At 32.9% G+C, this 27,204-nt stretch overlaps 3 protein-coding genes across 5 annotated transcripts; all 3 read right to left on the reverse strand.

The window, feature by feature from the left end:
• Positions 1-4,678: 4,678 nt before the first annotated feature.
• LOC145041155 (metalloendoproteinase 3-MMP-like) lies at positions 4,679-6,043 on the reverse strand. The gene has a single exon (XM_078989106.1). It carries the CDS (start codon positions 5,908-5,910, stop codon positions 4,831-4,833), a length of 1,080 nt encoding a protein of 359 aa, XP_078845232.1. The 5' UTR covers positions 5,911-6,043; the 3' UTR covers positions 4,679-4,830.
• Positions 6,044-9,365: 3,322 nt separating this feature from the next.
• On the reverse strand, positions 9,366-11,969 carry LOC145041156 (uncharacterized). The gene is made up of 7 exons (XM_078989107.1): positions 11,430-11,969; positions 11,062-11,202; positions 10,600-10,965; positions 10,267-10,509; positions 10,076-10,168; positions 9,786-9,986; positions 9,366-9,714 (listed from the first exon to the last, which is right to left on the reverse strand). Exons 1-7 carry the CDS (start codon positions 11,733-11,735, stop codon positions 9,502-9,504), a joined length of 1,563 nt encoding a protein of 520 aa, XP_078845233.1. The 5' UTR covers positions 11,736-11,969; the 3' UTR covers positions 9,366-9,501.
• A 909-nt stretch (positions 11,970-12,878) lies between these two features.
• On the reverse strand, positions 12,879-15,712 carry LOC145041157 (zinc ion binding protein). Of its 3 annotated transcripts, none has more exons than XM_078989109.1 (11): positions 15,561-15,712; positions 15,161-15,274; positions 14,798-14,904; positions 14,675-14,721; positions 14,483-14,583; positions 14,284-14,371; positions 14,077-14,185; positions 13,862-14,009; positions 13,556-13,627; positions 13,355-13,468; positions 12,879-13,152 (listed from the first exon to the last, which is right to left on the reverse strand). In XM_078989109.1, the coding sequence occupies exons 1-11, from the start codon at positions 15,660-15,662 to the stop codon at positions 13,060-13,062; spliced, it is 1,095 nt and encodes a 364-aa protein (XP_078845235.1). In that variant the 5' UTR covers positions 15,663-15,712; the 3' UTR covers positions 12,879-13,059. The 3 variants fall into 3 exon arrangements, with proteins under 3 accessions (XP_078845235.1, XP_078845236.1, XP_078845234.1); XM_078989110.1 differs by having other exon boundaries at positions 14,284-14,326; positions 14,798-14,916; XM_078989108.1 differs by having other exon boundaries at positions 14,798-14,916.
• Positions 15,713-27,204: the final 11,492 nt, after the last annotated feature.

Consider the following 27,204-nt stretch of genomic DNA (forward strand, 5'->3'; position numbering starts at 1 on the left):
ACATATCATTGCCTAACTAGGATACCGACCTTAACCAGGTCTCTAGCATATACCATCCTAGCTACCAGGATGCAAACATATCAAAGCAATATCATAACAACAATATCAAAATCTCAATCCAATAAAGGGCCGGCCTTGGTGCCTTAGACCCTGTCGATATAGTGAGGACAACTCACCTTGCGAATGTCGATACTCTGAACTGAAGAAGCAGGCTCTCGAACCACCAACTCACCGCAAATCCCGAACTAACCATCATAACAAAATAAACATTAGGTCAATCATACTTCCACATATCGGGCCAAGACCAAAGTCCAAATCTCATACAAAGTCCAACATTGGCCCAATTTACCAAATTGGGCCCACTTCACCAAATGGGCCTAGAACCAATGTCCATAACAATAATTGGGCCCAAAATACTCTATCCATAAATTCCCAGACTTAGCCCAATAACCAACTGTCCACCAACGGCCCAAACTCAAAGCCCAAAATGAAAGTCCAACAGGAGGAGTACGCTGGGCGTACCCTCCTTGGTACACTGGGCGTACTGCAATGTTCACAAAATAAAACGGGGCACTGGCCCGCTACGCAGGGCGTACTCAGGGGTTACGCGGGGCGTAACTGCAATATTCATTAAGTCCTTCTAACCTCTTAATGGCTTAAGCTCTTAAGCCCAAACTTCAGATCCCTAGGCCACATATGATTAGAATCCATAAAGTCTCAAACTTTATCACTTGGGACATCCATAAGCTCTTAATCCAAGGTCTTAATCCATTAAGACCTATATATTTCACACATGGAACAACTACAGCCCTTGGGACCTCATTTTTCTCACTCAAGACCTCTCCAAAGGTCTGAAAGGACAGATAATCTTGACAAATTCGTTACATGCAACAACTTGAGGACTTTTGGGACAAGAATGGTGACAAAGCTTCAAATTGAATAGATCTACACAATATGAAGGTCAAGCAAGAAGTTTTATACCTCAAACAAGCTCCAAAGGATGGTATCTCTTCAGATCTACAAGCTCCACTCGTTCTTCTTCTTCTTTGACAACTTCTCTTTTCTCCTTCAAGCCTTTCTTTTGCCAAAAAGAGCTTTCCAAGGTCAAACACACCCAAAAATGGAATCTAGGGTTTCTCTGAGGTTGACGATGAGCATAAGGAGGCTAAGGGGTGAACCAACATGTTCCTTATATAGTGGCTGACCCTAAAATAGGGTTTGGGGTTTCTGAGAGTACGTTGGGCGTACCTCCCTGGTACGCTGGGCGTACTCACCCGGCCACCCGCAACTTTTCACCCCTTTACGTTGGGCGTACCCAGCTAGACTTCAAAAGTAATTGCCATGCATTCATGGGACCATTTCCTCTTATTCCACAAGGAGCTATAACAATGATTAACTTCAAAACACCACAACTCCTCTAATCTAAACGCATTCCCAAATAACTTATCATTCGTACGAGAGTGACGAGAAGCCCAATGCTTCTAACACATACACCAGCCCGAAACCTTCTCGGATGAAACTCATTTCTCGTAAAAGGACCAAAATTACCCTTCCTCTTAAATCTCAGGGACTCGTAATTAAACACTGAAAGAACGGGGTGTTACAAAAGTGACCAAACTTCAAAGATCTAAACTTGATGCACTTAAAGTGACCAAAAGCTCATAATACCCAAAACTAGTTAGATCTAACAATTTCATCATCAAGACTCAAACTTTATACCTCCGGAAAAAAAAAATCGAGGTGAACAAGGTCTAGATCTACAAGCTCCAATGCAACCAACACTTTTTCAATGAGTTCCTTCTTCTCCAAGGTTCACCAAGAACACTCCAAAATACTTAAAAACACTGTCTTTTTGCTCACAAGGCTCAAACTATGGTTAGGATTTCACAAGAGGGTGTTGAAGAGGTGGAGGTTGAGAATGGAGTGGGTTTAGGGAAGTTAAGGAGCCTAAATAGGGCTCAACCCACAAAAATAGTGTTTGGGCACTAATCGTGTACACCCAACGTACTTGGGATGCCCTAGTACGCCCAGCGAACGCGGCTAACCCAAAAATCAACATAACTGCAAATGGTCGTAACTTCTTCGTCCCAACTCTGTTTTCAACATTCTTTATATCCACAGAAAGGTGTTGAAGAGCTCTACAATATTATATAAATATATTGGGATAAAAACTTCTCAAAAAAATCATATTTCATGCAAGAACCTGGCTTATGACTTTTCCCTTTTTACCCTTCGGCTGAAAACACAATTCAATGATTAGATCTCTCAACCATCATTACCTCCTTAAGGCCCAAAGCTTTTACACAATCGACTTCCAGCCCACAACCATGAAATAAGAAATGACGGGAAACATGATTTTACAACTCTCCTCCACTTGAATTAGATTTCGTCCTCGAAATTAGCTCTCGCTTCCACTTCATGATGCAACCTCTCACATCAACCAAACTAACCGAAAACTTGTAGATTTGATTGGCTCAAAACCTCCTCTTCCAAACGTCGTCATGCTAATCCCGCACATAAGTGAACCATCGCGACAAGGACCAACTAGTCACATACTAAACTATGTCATGCTCCTACGTGGCTCTGACAACCTTGTTTAGCTATCTACTGAAAACACTCATGCTTAACCTTGATCCACTAACATACAATGACACATGGGCCTACCCCCGATCCACTAACCAACAACAACACTTGGGCCAACAAAAATTGACTGATCCTACCAGGTCTTCGGGTCGTGACTCAGACCTCCAAGCCCAATCAAACAAGAACAAACAAGGAAGTCCTCATCACATCCCTCAACCTGGGCTACTAACACTCTAGAGTTCACTAAGCTTCATGCTTACGGTTTTCAATTTATGTTTCAGGTACTTCAGGTGCAAAGGGAAAGAAATCGGGGTGATTGCAGTGCACACACTATTTTGTTCTGCATTCATATGATTATTCTAATATTTTATGATGTAGTGATACACTTTGATCCACCCTGGTTGCATGACAATGTTTTGGGTTACCGTTTTATAAATTTTAAAATGAAATTTTTGGGTCTTATTTGTGAGATGTTTCATGTAAATGGATTAATTTCTTGTAACGAAGATTTTGCATTGATAATGGAATTATATACAAGATACAAAATAAAATGGGCTACATGGATAGACTAGGCTATATTATAGATATGGGCTATCTTTTTTTTTTCGAACGATAAATCTAACATATCCTAAACTATTCCTAATGTCGCATATGTCTTAGACGGGACTTGAACCATTGACCTCAAGGAGGGAGGGCAACACATATTATCGTTGGGATAGATAACAATACAAACTAATATACATACACTTATGGTCGGTTTAAGCTGATTTGAGGTCCTGAACTGTCATCCAAATTGTTCTGCCTATTGGTACGCTCTGTATACATTAGTTTGATCCACATTTGTTCAATCAAATCAGTTTAGAGGGTCTTTGATATAACTTTTAAAATGATTTTTTGGACTTTTGGTTTTTTTTAAAAATTAAAAATTTAAAAAGTTGTTTGACAATTATAAAAATCATTTTAGAATGACTTTTTGACAAAAAGAAAAAGTTATGGTTTTAAAAGTCACAATACTTTTGATTACTTTTGGATTTTTAGCATTTATTCTTTTAAAAACTAATCCAAACACATCTTAAAACTTATTTTTAAAAAAAGCTACAACTCAAAAAATCTTCTTTTTTTTAGTTACTTTTTAAGCTAAAAAAGTAATCCTAATCACCCCTTATAAAGTGCACGTTTCTACTCTAATAGCTATTTCATAAGGTTTGACCTCAACAATAATTCATCTACATATTATAAAGTACATGTTTCTACTCTAATAGCTATTTCCAAGGTTCTAATTAAGGCATGACTTGGCGGTAAGGTAAAAGTTAAGTCATGACAAGCCTTGGCGAGCCATGACGTTTTTCAAGGCGTGACTATATTATATACATTAAAAGATATAAATCATATAATTATTGAATTTTATCAAATATATGAAATTTTTAGAAGTGTTATATTAATATCTAATAGAACAAAGTTAACAAAAACTCATTTGTTTTAGGTCTGATAAAAAAAACAAAACAAAAAAAACCCGCACTTTGAAAAAAACTCGCGCCATAACGCGATAAGGCGCGCCTTGACACGTTATTTGGGCGTCACGCTTCACAAACCCGCCTTGGACGTTTTCGTAACGGCTACACCACGCCTCGCACCATGGCACGCCTGCCATGACACGCTTTTTAGAATCATGGCTATTTCAGTTTACTTGTTTTTACACTAGCTATTTGTCTATTTCAGTTTATTTGTTTTTTATATGATATTTTGGAAAACATTCGATCTGATTCTATAACAAAAATCTAAACCACACCTAAATTTTGTTTTCTATTAAAACACCAAGAACCTTTTTCAGGAAATATAAGGCAGCAAAAAGGGTCTCTTTTGTTGGCATGATTACTTATGCGATAAGAAATTAATCAAAGAAAAAACGTGTGAAGACATTGAAAACATACTAAGAAAAAAACATATAAAATGAAACGTATAACTTCTAGGTCTAAAATTGTTTAAAATATTCCTAAACATTCAAACCTTTATTTATTAAAAAAATATATAATTATATTTAGTATATTAATTATTTATAAAACTTAAAAAAAGATTACAGATATAAGATATCCTCTAAAAGAAAACAATATTTCATTTTACAATAATACTACATAATAACAGAGAATATACAAAAACAATAGTCAAAATACAACTATCCTCCTCAATAACCCGGAATAATCATTGGGAATTTTAAAATAAAATAAAATAAAAAGAATATTAAAAATTTTACAAAACAAATAATGTTAATCCAACGGCCAAAAATATGATCTGGACCACTACAGACGACACGACGTGGGCCCCACTCATTTCCCTCTCGCCGAAGCTCGGTCCTGTTGTACTATTGCTATCAGGGTTTGTACCGTACAATACCTGAATGCCTTCAACGTCGTCTCTCGCGAGCTCTACTTTCCGTATTCCCGACGATATCGTCGGAAACATGATCGCTTCTTCCACCGACGAATGTCCGAGACCTAACAGATGTCCAATCTCGTGCACCGCCACTGATTCCAGATCCATCGCCGACGGAGATCCAGACGCGAACACATCATCGATAATCCAAGTCTCGTCGCTGTCAAGATGTAGTAATCCTCTCGGCGGAGCAAATGCATGAGCTAATGTTCCCAAAACTCCGTCGAAATCTTCTCCGTCTCCGTGGTTTCCACCGTAGAATCCAATCTTAAGGTCGGCGGTGTTGTAGTTATTGCTTTCGGTAAACGTCAACGGTGTCCACTCCGACCACCGAGCGAAGGCGTTAGTGAAAACACGCTTAACGTCATCGGTTAACTGATTTCTCGGCTCAAACGCGTATGTCAAATCACGTCGCGACCGCGGCCACCGCGGCGTCCCAGGGAAGAAGGAATAATGAGCAACTGTATGTCCGGTCATCGACGCGGCTTTACCGGAGTTCATAGTACTAGATCCGTTAACAATATCCGCAACTCCACATCTCGGTTTTAAGATCTGCTTCACCGTGGATTCATCGAGTTCGCCGGTAGCATTTAAATTGAAATTGAGCTGGTAATTTTTCACCGCGGTTTCAAGTGCGTCGTCGTAGTCGTCGGTGAAGTTTTTGCTGATGTTGCCGATGTATCCGAAGTAATGAAAGTAGTTTTTGAGTTTGGAAATACCTGGAACTTTCTGACCCAAATGGCAGCCGGAGAGATTGTTGAAGCTATCCCAAGCTCCGGCGGTGATGTTTGGTAATAACGACGGTGGAATGGATGAAACATTGGGAAAAAAATGTGGAAAAGCGGTGATTGAGGAGGAGAAAACAGAGAAAAGGAAGAGAAGAGCAGCGATCTTCATTGTGTTAGTATGAATCTGTGGAATGAAGTTTTCAGTTTTGTATTTATGGAGATTAGAAGAAGGAATATGTCAAAAGAAGTCGGAAGGAAGAAAGAAAGGAGAAGGGCGGCCAGGACTGTTGTGGGAATCGTTTTAAAGAAAATAAAATAAAATAATGAGTGTCGTTGTCTACTCGCATTTTAACATTTCTTTCGTCAAAACCCAAACGAGTTATATTTCAAAGAGTAAATTATTAAAAGAGGTCAAAATTGTCTTTATTTTTTTTTATTCGCATCCTCTCTATGGTTTAATTTCATTGTGATTTTTATCTTTATGGTTTCATCAAAATTGCATGTTTGATCCCTAATTTTATTTATATATGTAAGAGACGAAAAACGCAACATAATCAAACCACAGAGACGATCCGAGTGCAAAAGAAAAGTTAGGGATCAATCGTGAATTTTTGATCAAACCATAGAACGATTTCAGTAATTTACTTTATTTCAAAATAAATACCATAGTTTCATAATTACATTGAATTATTTTTGGTATTATTATAATGTAAGACAAGTTCCATGTACAAAATGAACATAATTTCAGTTAGATGATTTGATCAAGTCATTATTCCGGTTGGAAATTCCTTTTTCTTTAAAGATTTTCTAATATATGCTCTAAGGGCACATATAAGAAGTATTAATTAATCACAATAATTATCATAATTAAATGTTAAACACATTGATTATAAGAAATATTACCATAATTAAATATAAAATTCATTTATGATCTCTATAATTAATGCATTTCACATTTAATTATGATAATAATTGTGATTAATTAATACTTCTTATATGTGTCCTTAGGGCACATATTAGAAAATCCCTTTCTTTAATCCTCAAAAAAATCTTCCTCGTAAAATATGTAAAATTAATAATTTTTGGGTTTTATTTTATATAAAAATATCTTTAGACATTCATAAAAATACCACATAATTATTTGAGTATGAAACTAATAACCTTAATTTTTTATATGAACATGATGTTTGAAATATGATATTCTTGATAAAAAAAAACACTTTCTTTGAAAATCAGTTAAATAAGTGAGATGTGATATCAGGATTCAAGAGTTCTTAAATATGATATTTCGGACATTTTTACATTTTGGACTCTTTATTTGACATGCTTGAAATATGGAGAACATGTGTGTAATGTAGCATTTTTGATTCCGAAATGCTATGTAACGACTGAATTTAAATAAAAAAATAAAATAAAATATATTTAAATTTTATGAGTACTCTTACATTATATCTAACATGTTTAACAAAAAAAATTGAATTAAATACTTGTAACATCTCAAATATGAGTTTTTTTATGACCTACAAATATTCATTAACCGCTTAAAATCATTTATTGGAGCATATTTTTTTACTTTTAAAAATAGCAACCTACTATTAGGTTTCTATTTTGAAAATATAATATGGATTATTAAGGCATGTTAATTTGTTTTGAGAGTGAATGTGCAACTTTGATGGATTTGGAATGTAGTTGATTAAGTGATAAGTGCATGAAGCTCGGAGGGCTAAGGTGGAGAATACACAAAGAAGCATAGGAATACCGAATACGAGTATGAGTTAAGCACATCCACGATAAATATAAGAATGTGGCTCAATTTCGTCATACATTCAAAATCACTTTCACTTTCTAACTAAAATTGTTCTCCTGTTTCTACCTATACTAATAACTAGAGTTTGCTATTGAAATATTTATGTAATTAGTTAAAGTTCTTGGTTAATTACTTAAATTTGATTGTATAATTGTGAACTCTTGGTTAAAACTAGTTCACAACTGTTACTTTTATCAACCACTTAATATTTTTCAATCACTTAATTATCTATTGTGATATTACATTTTACCACATCTACTTAAAAACACTTTTCATTTTATCTCGTTAATCATCTTTTATATATATATATATATATATATATATATATATATATATATATATATATATATATATATATATATATATATATATATATATATATATATATATATATATATATGTTTGAAACATCTGTTTATAATATGTTTCATATAAAATGATAAGTATATGGTTATTAAAAAGAACTTGAGAAAAGCTTTTGGATTGGGATGCTTTATAAAGATAGGCTTTACCGAAAAAATAATATAACTAAATAGATATTCTCTAAAACGATTAATCTTTATAAAAATGCTCTTATTAACTCGATTTTATTAATGCTTGACTCGAACGTTCCGGGTTTAAACTCGAGCAATTTGATAAAATTTTGATGCATGCGTCATTGAATACAACATTCTAGAACTAAAGTTACAATTTGATAAAATGGCAAGAGACTTTTGAACAGTTGAAATAAAAGGAGTTCGCAAGGGTCACAAGTTATCTCAATAATTTCTTAATGGCATTTAAATGTCACACGCATCTTTTAAATCGATTTTAACATCATTAAAAGAAAACATACTCGTGTGTATATCTTTTTTTTTTTAAATAGTATTGTCGTACTTAATATTTCTATTTACGCATATGATCCATCTATATGTATTTATTAGAACAATATTTATTCAGAAGTTGAATTTAGGACTTGACATGTTCACATAAAACTGTAAAAACTGTTATCTTCGATTTTAATATTAATGTCTACACCTTGACTTTTGTTAACCAAATACGGCCAGAATAGGTCGTTGGTAGAAACAATATAATATAAAAAATATCGATATCTTTGTCTAGTACGAAAATAATGTACCAGGTCGTTGGTGAGAATACTTTTTTTTAATTATTTTAATTATTAAAATTAAAATTAAATTATTTAGTTAAAAAGTTTTGTTTTGAAACATTCTTGTAGGTTTAATTAAATAAAGAACTTGATTGTATACATATTTTGGATTTGATTAACGATTACTACTTACGAACGAATATAATTAAGCGATATACGATAATAACATATGTTCACCTGTACTTTTCATTATAAGTAATCATAATACTAATATGAGCTTCAGGTCGAAATAAACGAAGAAACGAGGAAAAATGTATACTTTTGACTTTGAAATTGTTATGCCAATTTAGAATCTTCTATTATGAATTGTAGTTTAAATGAGGATCACACCTTAAAGAAGATTCTTAGACTTTTAATATACCTACCTTTTTAATTATGGTGGTTGATGAATTTTCAAAGATGAAACGAAAAACTTCTATTACCAAGCAATTGTCGGGTGTTGATTAATCAAGAGGTACTAAATTTCATAAAATATTTTAAATAACTTTGAATATGAACATTTGATTTTTTTTTTTTTTTTTCCAAACAAAAAGACAAGGATATTTTATTATTTTATCAAATTCTTGTTGGATTTTTTTTGTTCTTTGAACAGCAAGAAAAATATAATAGATAATATGTCATAAAACTCCCATCACTATACACAAACAATAACAAGTAGAAGAATACCTAGTTATGCTTACGCGTACTCCCTTGTATATATCGTTAGCATGTTTACATACATACAGAAATGTCTAAATGACAATATCCTCCAAATCAAACATACATGACAATTTTACGAAAAGGAGCTTACAATTTTTTTTAGAATATTAGCAATGAGTAGGCCTCTCATAAGTTGGAGGGAGAGAAGGGCAATTTTCATTCATATTGGAATATGGGTGTAAGGTGTTGTACAAAGGTAGTTCCATGCGATACTTCCCAAGTATTTGGCAGAATGGAAGCTTATCATCACCATTGTTGCACCAATTTGGAAGCCGTGTTTGGTTATTCTCAAAGATTTTCAGCATATAAGCATCACGAATCTGTAAAACACAGAGCCATGTTTAATAGCTTAAGTAGAAATAATTTTTCCTTATAAATTTGAATTTCTTACAGTGAACTCGGTGACTTGAATAGAATCTGCAAAAGCCCCAAAAACTCCAGCAGCTTTATATATTTGAAGAATAAAAGCAACACATGTTGTAGACTTTCCATCACTATACACCCATTCATCATTCTCAGGAATTGTCATCAATTCATCAAAAGATATGCCTCGCTTTTCTGTCTCTTCCAATATCCCATACAAATCCAAACCCTAAAACCAAAATAAATAACCTTAAACACAAACACACACACACACACACACACATTAATCTTCGTATAAATTAGGGCAAACTCAATTACCTCTGTCCCAAGACGCATATTTAGAGCTTCATTCCACATATTGGCAGCATAAGCAGGCTGCATCCTAGTCCACATAGACATGACAGAAATCACCTGAAATATGCAAAATGTATTTCAGATACTTAAAAGAAGAAATTATAAATTAAAAAATATAAAAGTTAAAAATACAAAAGTGGGTGAAGGAAACACACCAAGTGAGCATCAATAGGTGGGGGATAATTGTCACCAATGGTATCAATCCAACTAAAAATCATGTTATGATAACCATAAGGTTTCCCAGACATGCTCAAAGCATATTCCCATGCTGCAGTGTTATTCCATTTTGCACGAATCTCAGGATGTAAAGGCAACAAAGCAATTTGTGGGTTTGATTCATCTTTAAGTGCCAAATCCCACCATTCATCCCATGGAATCACCACAATAATTTCTTCACCCTACAATATAACCATGCTCCAGAATGCATCACCCCTGTGAAATTTGTTTTTTTGGAATGTGAGGGTAAAATGGTAATTTAGTCTTTTTACCTTTTCATTCTCGTGTCCTGATTCACCAACCCAAAGATTTCCTAAATCGTCCTTCATACAAACTGCTGTATGACCAGCAAATGCCCCTGTGACCCATTTTTCCAATGTTTCAAAGCCACCCCATCTTCCACGGATCTTTGAAACAGCTAGAAAATCACCGGAATGAACATCATCTGGATTGATAGTTGCACGCCATGGCTTAGATCGTGTCTCAAAAGTAGCACCCATGTGAGTCTTTAGAAATTTTAGGTTTGCATCTTGGCCCCATTTTGTGTTGGCAAACAGAGGCAAAACATCAACTAATGAAAGCAGTGTTCCTAGCATTCCAGAAGGCATCAGAAATACAGATACTCCATGTTGCTTTACCTGAATATCAATAATGGAAGATTGTAAAGTGGAATGAAGTCATGAATCAGACCAAAAAGGATTATAAATCTGAATTTGATGTGGGTGTAGTATTACATATTCTAACTCTGCAGGTTCCTCCCAGGACTCAAATGGCAAAGTATGTTGATTTGCTGCGAAGTAGTAGTCCCAGGTAATCCTGTAGGGTGTTGCGAAAACATAGAGATCCATACATGTCCAACTGTGGGCTTCAGAGGTCTGAAGAATATAAAAAACAAAAGCAAGAACATGATCAGAATCAACACAAATAGGATCCTTATTCATTTGGATCAAACTAAAAGGGGGGAAATTGACCTATCTGGTTGATTCGAAATTCAAAACTACTCTAGAAACAAGCTAAAAACTTAAGTAAACACAGGAAAAATAAGGATGAAAGGAAACAAACTGATTTTGCGCCAATTAAAGACATAGGAAAGAGTCGGAACCTTGAGATGGATGATCCCGCCTCCCAAACCACGATCATCCCCTTCAGTGAAGTCCATACGAGCTTCATTGCCATGGAAACAAGCACCTTTCCACTGAAGTGTCCCGTTATTCGGAGAAATCGTCCCGACGAACGACGGCAACAAATCCACCGCCTTACCAAAGCTGTTCATAACAGGCCACGAAATTTGACGTGGTAGAACAGGTAAGACATCGTTAACTCTAAAAGGCAACTTCAAAGCTTCACCGAATTCCGAAACTGAACCTAAACCTAACATTAGCATACACAGCACCCTCCATAACCACATCCTTGTTAGTATCAACAAAGCTGGAGGATGAAGTTGTGGAATCCTAAATAATTTGTGAAATTGGTAAAGTGTATGTTGATGATTTTAATCCATTGAATGATTGGGAGTGATTTGGCTGATGAGATCGATGAATTGGGGGTTGATTTTTACGGTGAAGTCAAAGTTTGTAAGGCGTCGTGAGTATCGAGGTGTAGACTTTGATCGGTTGATTTAGGAGATACTGTGCTAATTTGTCTGTAATTTCAGACTAGGAACTATAATTTTCAAGTTTTACAGTATGGTCCTCGCAGAATGCTCTTGCTTCATTCTATCACCTCATAATTCATAAATCTCGGAATAAGTGAAGTTCAATAATATAGATTTCAAAGATCTGTGTAATTTCTAAGCTTTTGAACTTTTAATGAATGTAATAATGTTTAAATTTATTTACTTCTTCAGAAATATTTAATGACTACATCAAACAATACAATAAGTATTCAATAAGAGAAATATAGATTTGGGTTGCAATTTGTATCTCCAAAAACTTTATAAAAGGATGTAGAAATATTTTTTTTACTTTGGGCCAAAAGGAAAATAAAGATGGTGGTTGCTTTTTTAGAAACATTGCTAAAAAGAGAAAAGTTTATAAGTATTGTATTAACATTATTTTTGGCGTGTCGTTTAAAAAAAGACTTTGGTTGATATGTATATGCCAACCTAGTTTTTGATTTTATTACAACATGGTGTTTCTAAAAAATTATTTGAAAGAGCTTATGAAGATTTTCCCGATGAATTTTAAATGTTTTTATATTATGTTAAATATTATTATATTATTTTACATTTGTCATCTAATTTATCAGCTATTTTATACCAATCACTATATTATTACTTTATATCAGCTATTACCATGTAGCTTATCAGGTAAAATGTAGGGTTTTAATTAGGCTGTCAAATACAAACAAAATGAAATAATAATAATGATAATAAGAAGAAGAAAAAAAAATAATAAAATAAAATAAAATAAATGAGGTGAGTTTATTTTTGGATTAAAAAAAAAAAAGGAAAATAAGCATATGTAGAAGTGTAGAACTAGTGCATGTTTTTGGATAACTCGAAATTCCCTATCTAATCTAATTATATAATAAATAAATAAATAAATAAACCTTTTAGATGCATCAAATAGCAACTTATTTTACGCCGATTTACATTCTATGTAGAATAAAAACATAGAGTAATTTTCATCCATTACAAATATGTCTCATTTCACACAAAACAAAACATATTTCACATTTCATTATTTCGGAAAATAGAGGTTGCTAACTAAAGTAAACAAAAAAATCCGACTTCATATCCCAAAAAGAAAGCAATTCGAGTAGCAAGGAAGAATCAGAGCAGAGTCTTCAACAGCCAAAGGCTGCCTAAACGGGTTCAACTGAACCTGTCCCAAAACCAAACAATCTTTTTACTACAAATCACCAAAATCAATGTTTTATTTCTTTTTCTACAAATAAGAAAATCTTAAATACATACTTATCCAACAATCTTTTACCTTGTTTGGACCAATATTTTTAAAAAATATATATATACAAATGACACGAATCATACAACCATTTTTTGTTTCAACCGGTAACAAAACTTACAGGTATTGTGGGTGGACTACCAGTCGCAGAGCTTATACAATTAGCTGCAAGATGACAAGCTTCTTCACAATAATCAGAGAAAATGGTTGGGATTTCTATTTCTCTTATCAGCTCCTGAAAGTCCATTGTCAATTTCAGTCATAAAAAAACAATAAATGCATAAACATACCACACAAAAATTAATAAATAAAAAAAACATACGATAGTTGGTAGCCAGCTTTTGTAGGCCGCAATACCAGCATTTGGAGCAATTATTAAATCAGGAATAAATTCCTGTCCATAAAGAAGTGACCCCTTTTGTCAAACAGAATAGTATAGTACAGTACAGTACAGAATATGATTGATGTCAATGGGACAAAAAGTACAACTTTCTGTCCTACCCAAAAAGGTGGAACAGGATAGGACTTGGACTCACTATCAATCTGTTGTCGGTGCAAAAAGACGTAAATGTCCTTCTAATCGTCAATCATTTAAAATATTAGTGAAAGTAAGAATATATAATATAACCTTGGTGAGTTGTGTGTAGCGGTTGTGATAAAGACCTGAATGAAGTTTTATTGTAATTGATGAAGATTTATTGGAAGTTCCAGATTTACATGTGCAATTTGCCTCAATGCAATGTGCATAGCTACAAAGAGTAATTGTCTCACCATCCCTGTTTGCCCTACTTTAGTTTACTCTCAAAAAGCTGAATCTCAAAACATGTATGCTGAATTGCTGACCTGTCATGTGGAATAGCAGGTCCAACAAAATCTATATGCACTCGGACTCCAGGAAGTAAAGCATGCAACTCCCCAAATACAGCAAGTTGATAAACTTCCCTTTCTGGCCCTTCACAAAACCAATCCATTAATCAGAATCAAGATTCCACAAAAGAACACTATTTTAACATAATAAGTTACATCAGGTTCTAAAAGTCATGAAAATACCTAGGTAGTGTATGCACAGTTCATCAGTAGGTTCAGGGATTAACTGTTTCACAGAAGCAATTTGAATTGCTTGATATATGGTCAATGGCTGGAATTATAAAACCAAAATAGTAAAATTTTATGGCTTAAATGGGCGATATGCAAATATGCAACCACACACACTACACCTAACACAGACATTCTATAAAATATACATTACCCAGTGAAGGAGCAGAGCAACAGGAGAATCTAACGGGATGCCTCTCCATTCATAATACTCATTCCAACTACTTAATTTCTTTGTTAACATAGACAAAGGCCCTGCATTTTGCAGTTTGTGTAGAGTAGCTTTCACTTTCAGAAGTAAGTATAAATGATCTGAAACTACACCAATGAAAATTTACAACAATACCTTTACAAGGGCATAATTTACTTGAGAGATTCCAGCCCTTGTCATACCTTCCAATTAAATGGATAAACAATGAGATCCCATAAGTATTGAAACATCAGGAGAAAAGAAGGATCAAAAAGGAACCTCAAATGATCTGAGGAAGTAATCGAAGCCCCACAGCTACATTCACATATCCAGAATCCTACACAGTGGATCCCCTGTTTATCCAAGAATGAGCATCTAGTCTCCACCTTTCCACAAACCTGCAACACTTAGTAACTCGATACAAATTACCCAAAACCTTGAAGCACCATTGATCAAGATAACATTCTAGCTTTTGAGGTCAGAGTTTTAACATTTCCAAACCAGAATTGATACAAGACGTGTCAGAATGTTTGAAAAAATATATTCCCAACCATGGTTCTTTGTTTTCAATAGTTCATATAAATCTCGAATTCAAAATTTGGCCCTTTTGGTCTCACAAATCCAACTGCATAAAGTGATTACCTGATAAGTAGCTTCCCGGGAAAAAGTAAAAGGGAAGTCATTTAGCAGCACCACACGGCACATCTGTTGTTTGAGTCTTCCACATTCTTCTTTGTGAACTCTCCAATGTGATGTCTTAAACAAAATCAGCACAACAAGTCATCAGCATCAAATTAAGGTAATTAACTGAAAATAGGCATCAAGTGAAGGTGATCCACAGATTAAAATTGGGATTTGATGCATTACTACGTTCAGCTTCTAGTTGATGCTTGCAATAAAGATGGTAATACATCAATTTAAAGCGGTAAAAAAAAGTGATCAAACAATTTTCAGTATCGGAAAATGTGCGAATCTAGGGTTTTTACTAGAGATGATAATAAATTTCGTGTATGTGCTCGAATTTAAGGAGAATATGAAAAACCTGATGAGAGACGGAACAATAGAAAACAGCACCACAACCGCCGCATCGGCGGTTAGCTGGTCCCGAGCACCGCCGTGGACTTCCTTTCGCGGCACACTCCATTATTCCGATTTCGTCTATGTGTTTTCAAAAGCAGTAGTCACTTGGACCCCTCTACTATGAAGTACATACATTTTTCACCTTATTTTCTAATAAAATACCGTGAGGTCCCCGAAACACTAGCAAAATTATCAAAGTCAACGGCCTTTGACCAAGCTCGTACTAATCAGGTATTTAGGTTAGTAGTTGTGAGATACATTTTGATGAGGAGATATTTGGGTAATTGAGGACAATGAATATGAAATTTTAGAAAAGACAATCAACATATTATTTTTTTTCGAACAAATCACAAGCATAAAAGTGTGGAAAACATATGTAAGATTTTTTTCGAACAAATCACAATCTTATCACCAAGAACTATCTCTTATATCCCGATCTCTGCTAATATACCAGATCAATATACCGAGTTCATTTTGCATCACGTTTAACATTAAGACACACATCTAACATAAAAGTCGGACTAAAAAGTCATATCAAATAACATGTTGGGAATTCAATAAAACTATGTAAACCAATGACATTATAAAAAATTTGTAGTGGTAATCATAATATGTATTTAAAATATGAGAGATTTCAATACATAATATGCATGATTGATCTATATGATTCCATGTTGCTCGCGGACCAACTATGCATGATTGAAATTAGGACACAACCATCAATATCAAGATGTAGGGGTGAGCAAAATACATGTTGAGTTGTCGGTCGAGCCGAAACCAATTGATAACCGAATATGTAATTCGGTTCAGTTATCAGTTTCTTCATATCCATAAATTTGGTTCTTGGTTTTTGGTTCCAATTTTGGACCCTACCAACTAGGAGTGAGCAAAGTACTAGATAGAACCGAAACCAGAACTGATTAGGACCCGGATATGTATTCGGTTTGGTTTTGGATTCCTTCATATCTATAAATTTGTTTCTCAACTTCTTGGTTTTATTAGATTTTGTTCGATTTCAGAACTGGGTTCATCCTTATCAAGATGACAAATAGCAAATGACGACGTTTTTCATCCTCATCGTTTGGTCTACCCTTTTAACCATTAAATCTCTTCAACATAACCTTAAGGTAGTTTCTTATACATTGATATACAAATTAGAAGGCCATAAAAAAAAGTCTAAGTAGCAAACCGGTTTATATTTTATCTAAAATTGTCCAAAAGTGGAGTATTGTTTGACGCGTTATCAAAAGATATAGAAAAATTTGTTTTATAAGTTTTAAGTTTTTATTATGTAATCTAAAATGCTATATAAGTTATATCTAATATGCGAATATCCAAATAGTTCATACCTAATCATCCACTTCACCCAATGAGCAGATGCAAAAAGGAACTAATCTGGTGAACCATATGGAGTCTTTTAAACATCACACACGAAATTTATTATGAAATTTTATTTTTTTCAAAACCACAATGCATTTCATTTTAGTATTTTTCAACATATTAATAAAATCGTGGGTGGGCAACTTACACGAACATAATGTAGTTTGAGTTTTTTTAGGAGCTTGTCAATTATGGGTAGTCAAACTGGTTGAAATACAAACTTTCTTAAATCACAAACTTTGACATTCTTTTCCAAACCAAACTTTAATTGTCATTATACATATGGCCTCTATGTGATGCAAGATATTTACCTCTACACCCGTCATTTATGGATCATACATCATAGATCCAGTCTTCCAGATTCTCAAAGCTCTCCCTTGAAGAAAAAAAAAAAAAACCATTGAATTGGTTTAGAGACACATTATGATCCACATAATATCTATTATGAGATTTCGATTGGTTGTGTTCAACATGATAGGTGAGTTGTTTATGAAATTATTTATTGATTTTTATGGAAGAGTCTTGATTATGTACTAGATATTTCCTTCACAATATTTAAATATTTAAACATTGTTTTAATGTTTTTAGATAATTATTTTCTTTTTAGAACGGCAAACTAATATAGTCATAATTTATCACCTATATTTCTAATAAGACTTAAACTCATGATCTCTCTCCATGATATTTCGATTAAGAAAGTCGCTCATTATCGTTAGGTCAAAAGTCTTTTGGTACTCATAACCTTAGGTGTCGTTTGGTTTGCAGAATTGTTTTGATGAATTGGAATTTGTTAAGGGATTGAAATCTGTTAGGAATTGAAATCCAATTCTATATTCTGTTTGGTTGGCAGAAATAAAATTTGAATTCAATTTCATATTATGTTTGGTTGGCAGAAAATGAAACTGAAATAATATAAAATAAAAAGATTTCATTTTTTTTTTCCTTTTTTACTTTGTTTTATAACTTATATCCAAATATATTATATAAATTATAAAATTAGTAAATTATGTTGATGGTGCCAATGATGTTGATGGTGAAAATAGTGGTGATGATGGCGATGGAGGTGATGGTGGGTAGTGACGGAGGTCATGATGGTGGTAGTGGTGGTAATTGTGATGGTGATGGTGGCAGTCATGAGTAGCGGCGGAGGTGGTGGGTGGTGTAGTGATGGAGGTGGCAATGGTGGTAGTAACAGTGGTAGTGATGAAGGTAGTGGCGAAGGTGTTGGTGTTGGTGGCGGAAGTGATGACGGTGGTAGTGGCAGTTATGGTATGTTTACGGTGGTGAGTGACGGTGGAGGTGGAAGGTGGTGTGGTGGTAGAGGTGGTGATGGTGGTGGAGGTAGAGAGTGATGGTGAATTGGTGATAATGGTTATGTTGGGTGGTTGTGGCGGTGGTGGGTGGTGGTAGAGGTGGTGTGTAGTGAGTGGTAACAGTGGTGATGTATGGTGGTGGAGGAGGTGGTGGTCGTGGCGGTGGGGGCGGCGATAGAGAGGTTTCATATGTACTGTTAAAAGTAAAATGGATAATATGGTAACATTCAACATTCTTATTTGAAAGGAATTTTAGTTCCTTAAGTTTTGGGATGAAATTTATTTTCTCACATTGGAAGGAAAATTTGACCCATTTAGGAATCCAATTCCTTTTAAAAGCTTAAACCAAACAAAGGAAAGTGATAAAAGCATATTCTAATTCCATCTAATTCTAATAGATTCTAGCGAACCAAATGACACCTTAGATTTTAGTTGATTAATGAGTTATTTGATAGTAATCATAACCTTAGATTTTGTAACGTGACTTTTTTTAAAGAATTGTTTGTTTGTGTTTGAATGTTTGTGACGTGTGCTTTCTATTTTTACCATTTAAACCTTTAAACTAGGGATGAACATATGGACTGGAAAACCGTCCGGAACCGGAAGCCGATGGAACCGGTCAGGCCGGGACCGATACTATAATTTCTTCAATTTTGGTAACTGGGACCCGGTAAGAACCGGTCGTTGAAACCAGCCCAAAACCAAGAATCGGATCGGATATCTCACTTAAATTTTGAAAGTTCCATAACTCACTCATTTAACTTATTTTTTACCTGAATCTTTTTCCTACATGTAGATTATGATTTGTAGTTAAGTTTGGACTATAAAAACACTTGATTTGATTAAAAATTGAATGAGTTACAAGCCCCGCAAGGAAGGGTGTCAAATCATAATTTTTTTAATGTTTCAGTAATTAAATATAATCTGACTTTGTTGTTCAAACGTGCATAACTCACTCAGTTTAATTTGTTTTGACCTAAATCTTTATCCTATATATAGATTAGGATTTGTAGTTAAGTTTAGATTATAAAAACACTTAATTTGGTTAAAAATTGAATGAGTTACAAACCCCACAAAAAAGAGTGTCAAATCAGATTTTTTATTTTTTTTATTTTTTATGTTTCATCAATTAAATATAATTTGACTTTGTTGTTCAAATGTGTATAACTCACTCAATTTAACTTGTTTTGACCTGAATCTTTTTCCTACATCTAGATTAGTATTTGTAGTTAAGTTTAGACTATAAAACATTTGATTTGGCTAAAAATTGAATGAGTTACAAGCCTCGTAAGGAAGGGTGTCAAATCTGAATTTTCATATGTTACAACAATTAAACGTAATCTGACTTTGTTGTTTAAATGTGCATAACTCATTCAATTTAAGTTTTTTTTTACCTGAATCTTTTTTCTACACGTAGTTTAGGTTTTGTAGTTAAGTTTAGACTATAAAAACGTTTGATTTGGTTAAAAACTGAATGAGTTACAAGCCTCGCAAGAAAGCATGTCAAATCAGACCGGTTCCAAAATCGAAAACCCGGTAAAAACCGGACCTGAAACCGAAACCTATAGAACCGCCGGGCCGGTTCGGTTCTTGATTTTGGCCAAAGTCGGTCCCGGGTCGAGCCGGTTCCAAGCGGTTCAATCCGTTTGCTCATGCCTACTTTAAACCGATCCTCTACTTACTATGTTGAACTTGATTTATTTGTACAACGTTTTCTATGCTTTTGTAGAATTGTTTCAAATTCTATTTTTGTCTAAGCATCTAATTTTTTTTTAAAACAAATATGTTAATTGTTATCGTAAAATGAGTGAGATAACAAACAGGCAACAAGCTGTGCCGCTAAGCCTTTTTGAATGGTAAAACTAATTGTTTTAAAAACTACATCCGAAGATCTAGGTGATATAACATTACTATGCATGATTCGTTGTACTCTTTTAAGGAGCTCTACCGTATCCGGTGCGAGGAAATCAAACGTATGAAATGCAAATAGTATGAACACGTGTTGATTTTCCATGCACGATTTCTCATGTTTGGTGACTTTGCATGTAGCTGCTTTTAAAGCAGCATGTCCCGCCGTGAAACCCTCAACCCTCAGGCCTACGATAGGGGATACCCCTGTAAGATCCACACATGCGTGTTTCCCTCCGACCCATCCAAAAATCAAAATGTCAGCTGGTCTGAGGGTTGACCTTCCTTCTGTCAGGTCAGTTAAAAAATTAACAGGTGCCTCTTTCTTAACGGAAACCCCAGCACGCTTAAATATGTCAAACAAAACATCCCTAACTATATCGTGCATGTATTTGAACCCCGAGAGTTCTAATTATATAACATTAATTAATGGTCACTCAAAGTATATATTATTTACATTACAATACTATAATTTTGATATTTATTATACAAATTATATAAAGTAACTATTTTATGTGTTTTGAATTCCGTATATTAGAAATGATAACTTAGATCTATTTATCTAAAAATGAATCTATTTACCTTGCATTTTTTTATTCAAATATTTTTAGTGGTTAATTATATAACATTAATTATTGGTCACTGAAAGTATATTATTTACATTACAAAACTATAATTTAGATATTCATGATACAAATTATATAAAGTAACTATTTTTATGTGTTTGGAATTCCGTATATTAGAAATGATAATGTAGACCTATTTTTCTAAAAATGGATCTATTTACCTTGAATTTTTTATTCAGATATTTTTAGTGGCGTGGTTTTTATACCAACAGTTATATATCAATTATTTGTGAACTCAAAAACAAAGAACAAAAAGGTGTTGAACAATTAACCCGATGCAGTCTAATCCGTTTTGATCCATTTTATCCATTACATCATTAGCCATTCTCCAATAAAGTCATTGTTGGCCTGTTTTGCGTTTTTCAATACTATTGTGGGCCATAGAGCCCATGTTCACTTTCATGTTAATGAATAATGAGTTGTCTGATAGGCCTACAATGAGATTCACTCGTTCGAAATAGCTTTTTTGACTTGCCTCCAAAAACACATTTCTCATTTCTCATGATTATTTTGCCAATCCATAAAAACACACACAACTATTGAATAAAAATATCAAAACACATGAACTCCTTTCATTTGTAGCAAAAGATCCACCCAATACGTGTATGTCCACTTATTGTCCTAAAGTTTTCTCAATACTTCTTGCAAATTGGGTTAAACCGAACCTGATCTACTTCATGACTACTTTATTTCTTACACAAACATCATAAATTTTATTTATTTATGTGAGTAATTTACCTTTTACCTAATTATAAAGGAAAATTGTTGAGATACATTCATTATCTGTAACATCTTAAAATCTTGAACAATTTTTTTTTTTTTTAATTTTAAAACCATTCCAAAATCCATAAATTATATAAAAACATAGTTTCTCAAAACCATAAGTCATATAAAAATTCGGGATGACGTACACAATCACGTCTTCGTCTTACCTATGTCCTCTGATGTACATAAAACCATAAAATCAAACTGTAAGTCAAAGTTTAGTGAGTTGTCCCAAAGTACCCCACACCACCAAACAGATAAGAACATGTAGGGCCTACAACCTATTTGGACCTCTCTATAGGGCTTACAACCTATCTAAACCGCCGCGGGTATCTTGACCTTCAACATAAAGCAGGACAACCTCAACCCAACCACAATATGTCGACATATGCAACAGATAAACATAAACATATAACCAACTACATGTAATTATGTAGATCTACAAATCTAACAGATCGCTACCGCATAGCAACATCCTATATACAATGATACATAACACAATCTAGTGGACCAACATTGGTGCCTTCGACCCACGAGTATAGTGAGGAAAAATCAAATGAACCACTCGACAGGAGCCCAACAGCTACCTCAGAATCAAAACAGCCAACCAAACCTTCCTAAAACCAAATCAAGACCAATCCTTAGTCAAATACTCAATTCTACCCAAGTTTGACCAAAAGTCAAATTGGTCAAAAAATCAACGGCCAAAGTCCACAAAGTCAACAGTCAACTTAGTCAAAGTCAACATTACGTCATAACCATTCATTGGTCATGTCATGAGAATAGAACAACAAAACAATCTTGAGCACCGTCACATTGACACATCCTATGTCACGTCGTGACTTTTGGTTAGAAGGCCAAAATCTTCATTAAGTGCTTAATCTCTTCAGACTAAGGCCCATAACCTCAGATCTAGTTCATAAATAGCTTCATAATAGATAAAGTTTCCAACTTTACCCATTAGAATCCATTAAGTCCACGTCTCCAACCTTCAGATCTAAATCAACATGATGTTTAGATCGATAAACCTTTTAGCTTAATCTATAATAATGTCTCAGGCTTTCAAGATCTAAATTTTAATAAACCAAAATGACCTAAATGACCAAGATAACTTGCATGACTGAAAGGGAAGGCAAAAGATCAAAAGTTTCCTAGTCCATGAGGTTCAAGAAGTATTCTAAACTGATCAAAATGTTATAGAGTCCAGATCTATATATATATATATATATATATATATATATGTGTGTGTGTGTGTGTGTTTGTGTGTGTGTGTGTGTGGATGACATAAGCTTCAAATCAACCAATGACACACTGTAATGACTTTGTGAGCTCAAGACAAGTAAATTTCAAATGAGAATGAATCTATCACTTAGTTTCTTTTTCAGTTGCCAAGTCAAACGAGTAGAGTTTTATTAATCTTTAAACAAATTACACTACAACTTCAGATGTTAAGTGATATTTTCTTTCGAAATTAGTTATTGTGGTTTTGAATTTCTGATTTTTTTGGCATTAAAATGTTTGAATTTGAAGTTGGGTAAGTTATGAGCTTTACGATTGGCTGATTTTCCCATATTTTGATTCAAACATATGTGATCCCAATGAACGTTGACATGCTTAAACTCACTCATGAGGTGCTTGTTGAGCACGATTTTTTATTTTACCAAATGATACCTAAAAGTTTTGAGTTATGTTGAACGAGTGGCTTACATTATGGTTCACATTTTTCTTGAAGGTTATAACGTGAGACAGATATAGCAAGATGCTATAAGAGAATAACTTATGCTTTTTTTTGTCTAAACTAAATTATAATAATTTGATTTTGTTTCCTTACCCGTAATAACAAAGTAATTTCATTTTCTTACATGTAATAGCTATGTAAGTTCATTTTATTACTTGTAATAAGAATGTACTTTACTTTCTTTATTGATAATAACACACTTGGTTCCTTACTAATAATAACATCGTAGTAAGAATCCATTACCCATAATAGCAATACACTTTTATTTCCTTACCAATAATAGCAACATATTTGGATCTTTATTGATAATAACAACGTACTTGGAACTATTTAGCCATAATAGAAATATATATATATATATATATATATATATATATATATATATATATATATATATATATATATATATATATGTTCTATTTAGATAAGTAAGTATTTTGAGATCACTAGAATTACTTATTTAACTCTTGTTTTAGAGTTTTTCTTTTATCAAAAAAATTAAACTAAAAATATATAAAATAATCATTTTTTAACCTCTTTCCATATTGAAATTCGATTTTGTTGCATATAACGAAAAATGTGTACCATATGCACACCATTTGAAAAAAAATTAAAATTTTTTAACGAATCAACTTCTATAGCAACATCTTAGCCAATTAAAATGTTTTTAAAAACAAAATATCTAGAAAAAATTAAAAATATATGAACAAACTCATATGTATATTTTAGTGATGAATACATATACAAAATAAAATGTTGTCTTAACACGTAAACATGTGAAATATCACTTGAAAAAACAATATATATATATATATATATATATATATATATATATATATATATATATATATATATATATATATATATATATATATATATATATTGTTAGAAATATGGTTTAGTGGCACTTGGAAATCTGAGAATCGTGATAATCACTTTCAAATCGAAGTATTTGGGTGGTACTCCCAAATCCTCAATTGGATAAGACTCAGATAAAATCAAAGAGAAAGAAAGAGAGAATGATCTGGTGTAAATTTCGTTAGTACCAGAAAACTGACTAAAATTGGTTATATACATTCCTTGTCTGAAAAACTGTCAAAACTGTCATATAACAGTTTTCTCAACAGTCAAAACTGTTATAAATCCGGGTTTGGTATAAGGATTAATGCAAAGTCAAAACCGGGTCAAATATTCAAAATTTGGATTTTCTGATGCATTTTTAATACAGCAATATAACCCAAATAAAAAATTTCCGCGCTGACCTGGCAGCTCGATCCCAGCCAGGGGCTGCCGCCCCTTGGACCCTGCTCCCAGGGGCGCTGCCCCCGGACCCCCGTTCGTTCAGAGGTTTCACCCTTAAATGACAGTGTACTTTGATACTTGATCAAACTTAAACAAGTGTGTACTCCACACCTTCCTTACTTGTTTAATATTTATCAAGATCATTTTTAGTCAACAAAGTAATCCCATTACACTTAAATAACATTGATGATAACAAATCACCAACATATATATATATATATATATATATATATATATATATATATATATATATATATATATATATATATATATATATATATATATATATATATATATATATATATATATATAAAGTGATGGATAAAGGAATATATATGCTAGTTCTTTTTTTTATTCCTTTCTTACCTTCGTCTTGGCTTCCAACATAATTTTAACTTTGGATTTCATGTTCCATATTTATGGTGTTGGAATGGGTGATATTTCCCCTTGTTAATCTTCCTTTCCTTTTTATTTTAACAAGGTATCGAGACTTTAATTTTTTTCGTTAAACTAAATAGATTTTCTTTTTCTGTAGGATGAATGTGGCATGCTTATAATAATATATTAATATATGTAAAAAAGATTGAACAAAAGTCTATTATACATGCTCCCACGTACGGAATGATACCGAGACATATTCAAATACTTATCAACCAATGAAAGCAATGTTTATGATCACAAAACATTAGAATATGATTCCCTTCCATCACAAAATGCCATACCAACTTACCAGCCATGTGCTGAACCCCATACAAGATTTCAAGTATTTTCTATTTATAATATGAGTTTTTAGGTAATTTCAAGTTTTATCGTGGACAATGGTATAGATTAAAGAATAAATTAGAGGTTACATGTGTTTGCTTTAAAAAAATATAATTTCAAAACTTAATAAACAAATTATACATATATATCAAACACAACACAAGACTCTCTCTCTCTCTCTCTCTCTCTCTATATATATATATATATATATATATATATATATATATATATATATATATATATATATATATATATATATATATATATCATACTATATTATAAAGAAAATATTATTTCTTTCACCACATTCATTTGAAACTTCTAGATTTTTTAATTGCTGATAATAATGATTATAAATTATGTTTAACTTAAGGTATAATCATATATAAACTAAATTTTAATATTCAAATAATATATTTAATTATACCTATAAAGTTATGTTTTAACTTTTAACATATTATACTTAATTTATTAGTTTTAATATGTTGTTGTATATATCCATTATCACTTTAAAGCTACAACTTTTGAACAATTTGGATAATACTTAAATTGTTAATTTTAAATACAAGGTCAATTTAAATATAAATTCAATCTAACTTAAAAAACCTAAAATACAACACTAAAAGGTCAATTTAAATACAACACTACAAGGTCAATTTAAATATAAATTCAGTCTAATTTAAATACAACACTACAATGAGACATTTTTACTTACACCACATGCATTTGAAACAGTGGCGGATTTAGGGGGTTCCGGGGTGGCACCGGCAACCCCTAAATTTTCCAGCCGCAGTGGAATTTTCGAAAAATTTTAAAATTTTTATTTTTTCTACTATCCTGCAACCCCTAATCTTCTCGTGCAACCCCTACTATGACATCCTGCGTCCACCCCTGATTTGAAACCTCTATTGAATTTTCAATTTCTCTCTAATAATTATTATAAATTATTTAATAATGTTAAATTAATACAAAAACTAAATTGTAATCGTGAATTAACTAAACTACAATATTAAAATATCATGTTTACTTCTATTTATAAATCATTTCTTTAACTTTTTTAATATATTATAGTTAACTTATTATTTTAGATATGTTGTCGTACGTGAACAATTGTCATTTGAACGTTACAGAACTTTTATATAATTTATGATTTTATGAAAAATAGTTAAATTATTAATTGCAATATAATTTTAAACAGTTAAATTAAATCAAAATTCGAGATAAACTTGAAAAAAAATCCATGTCATATCCACTCTCTCTGAGAGAGAGAGAGAGAGAGAGAGAGAGAGAGAGAGAGAGAGAGAGAGAGAGAGAGAGAGAGAGAGAGAGAGAGAGAGAGAGAGAGAGAGAGAGAGAGAGAGAGAGAGAGAGAGAGAGAGAGAGAGAAGGTGATTTAAACCCACTTTCAAAGCTAAGCAAAATGAGTTTTGACGTATTCCTCTCCCTATTACCACTGCCTTCGGATTTTTGCCATCAATCCAATAATATCCACCAACCCATTTGTTTTTCTCATCTCTCCATTTGGCTAAGCTAATCAAATTCAAAATAATAAAAACCATATCATACTCATTTTAAGTGGAAGTTGATAAGGTAGTTGTCGAGTAGATAGTACAAAAATAGTTTTTGCCTAGCATTTGAAACACCTAGAATTACCACATGAATCTTTATTCATTTTATGAAAATACACATAATCGATGCTTGATTTATAAAATATTTTTCATATAAATAAAATTTATCAAACAATTGAAATATGAAAGAACATGAATGAATTTTTTTATTCGAACTACACATTTAGTTTCCAGAGAATGAAAT

This window comes from Lactuca saligna, chromosome 4, assembly GCF_052625555.1.
Source record: "Lactuca saligna cultivar CGN05327 chromosome 4, ASM5262555v1, whole genome shotgun sequence".
Classification (NCBI taxonomy): domain Eukaryota; kingdom Viridiplantae; phylum Streptophyta; class Magnoliopsida; order Asterales; family Asteraceae; genus Lactuca; species Lactuca saligna.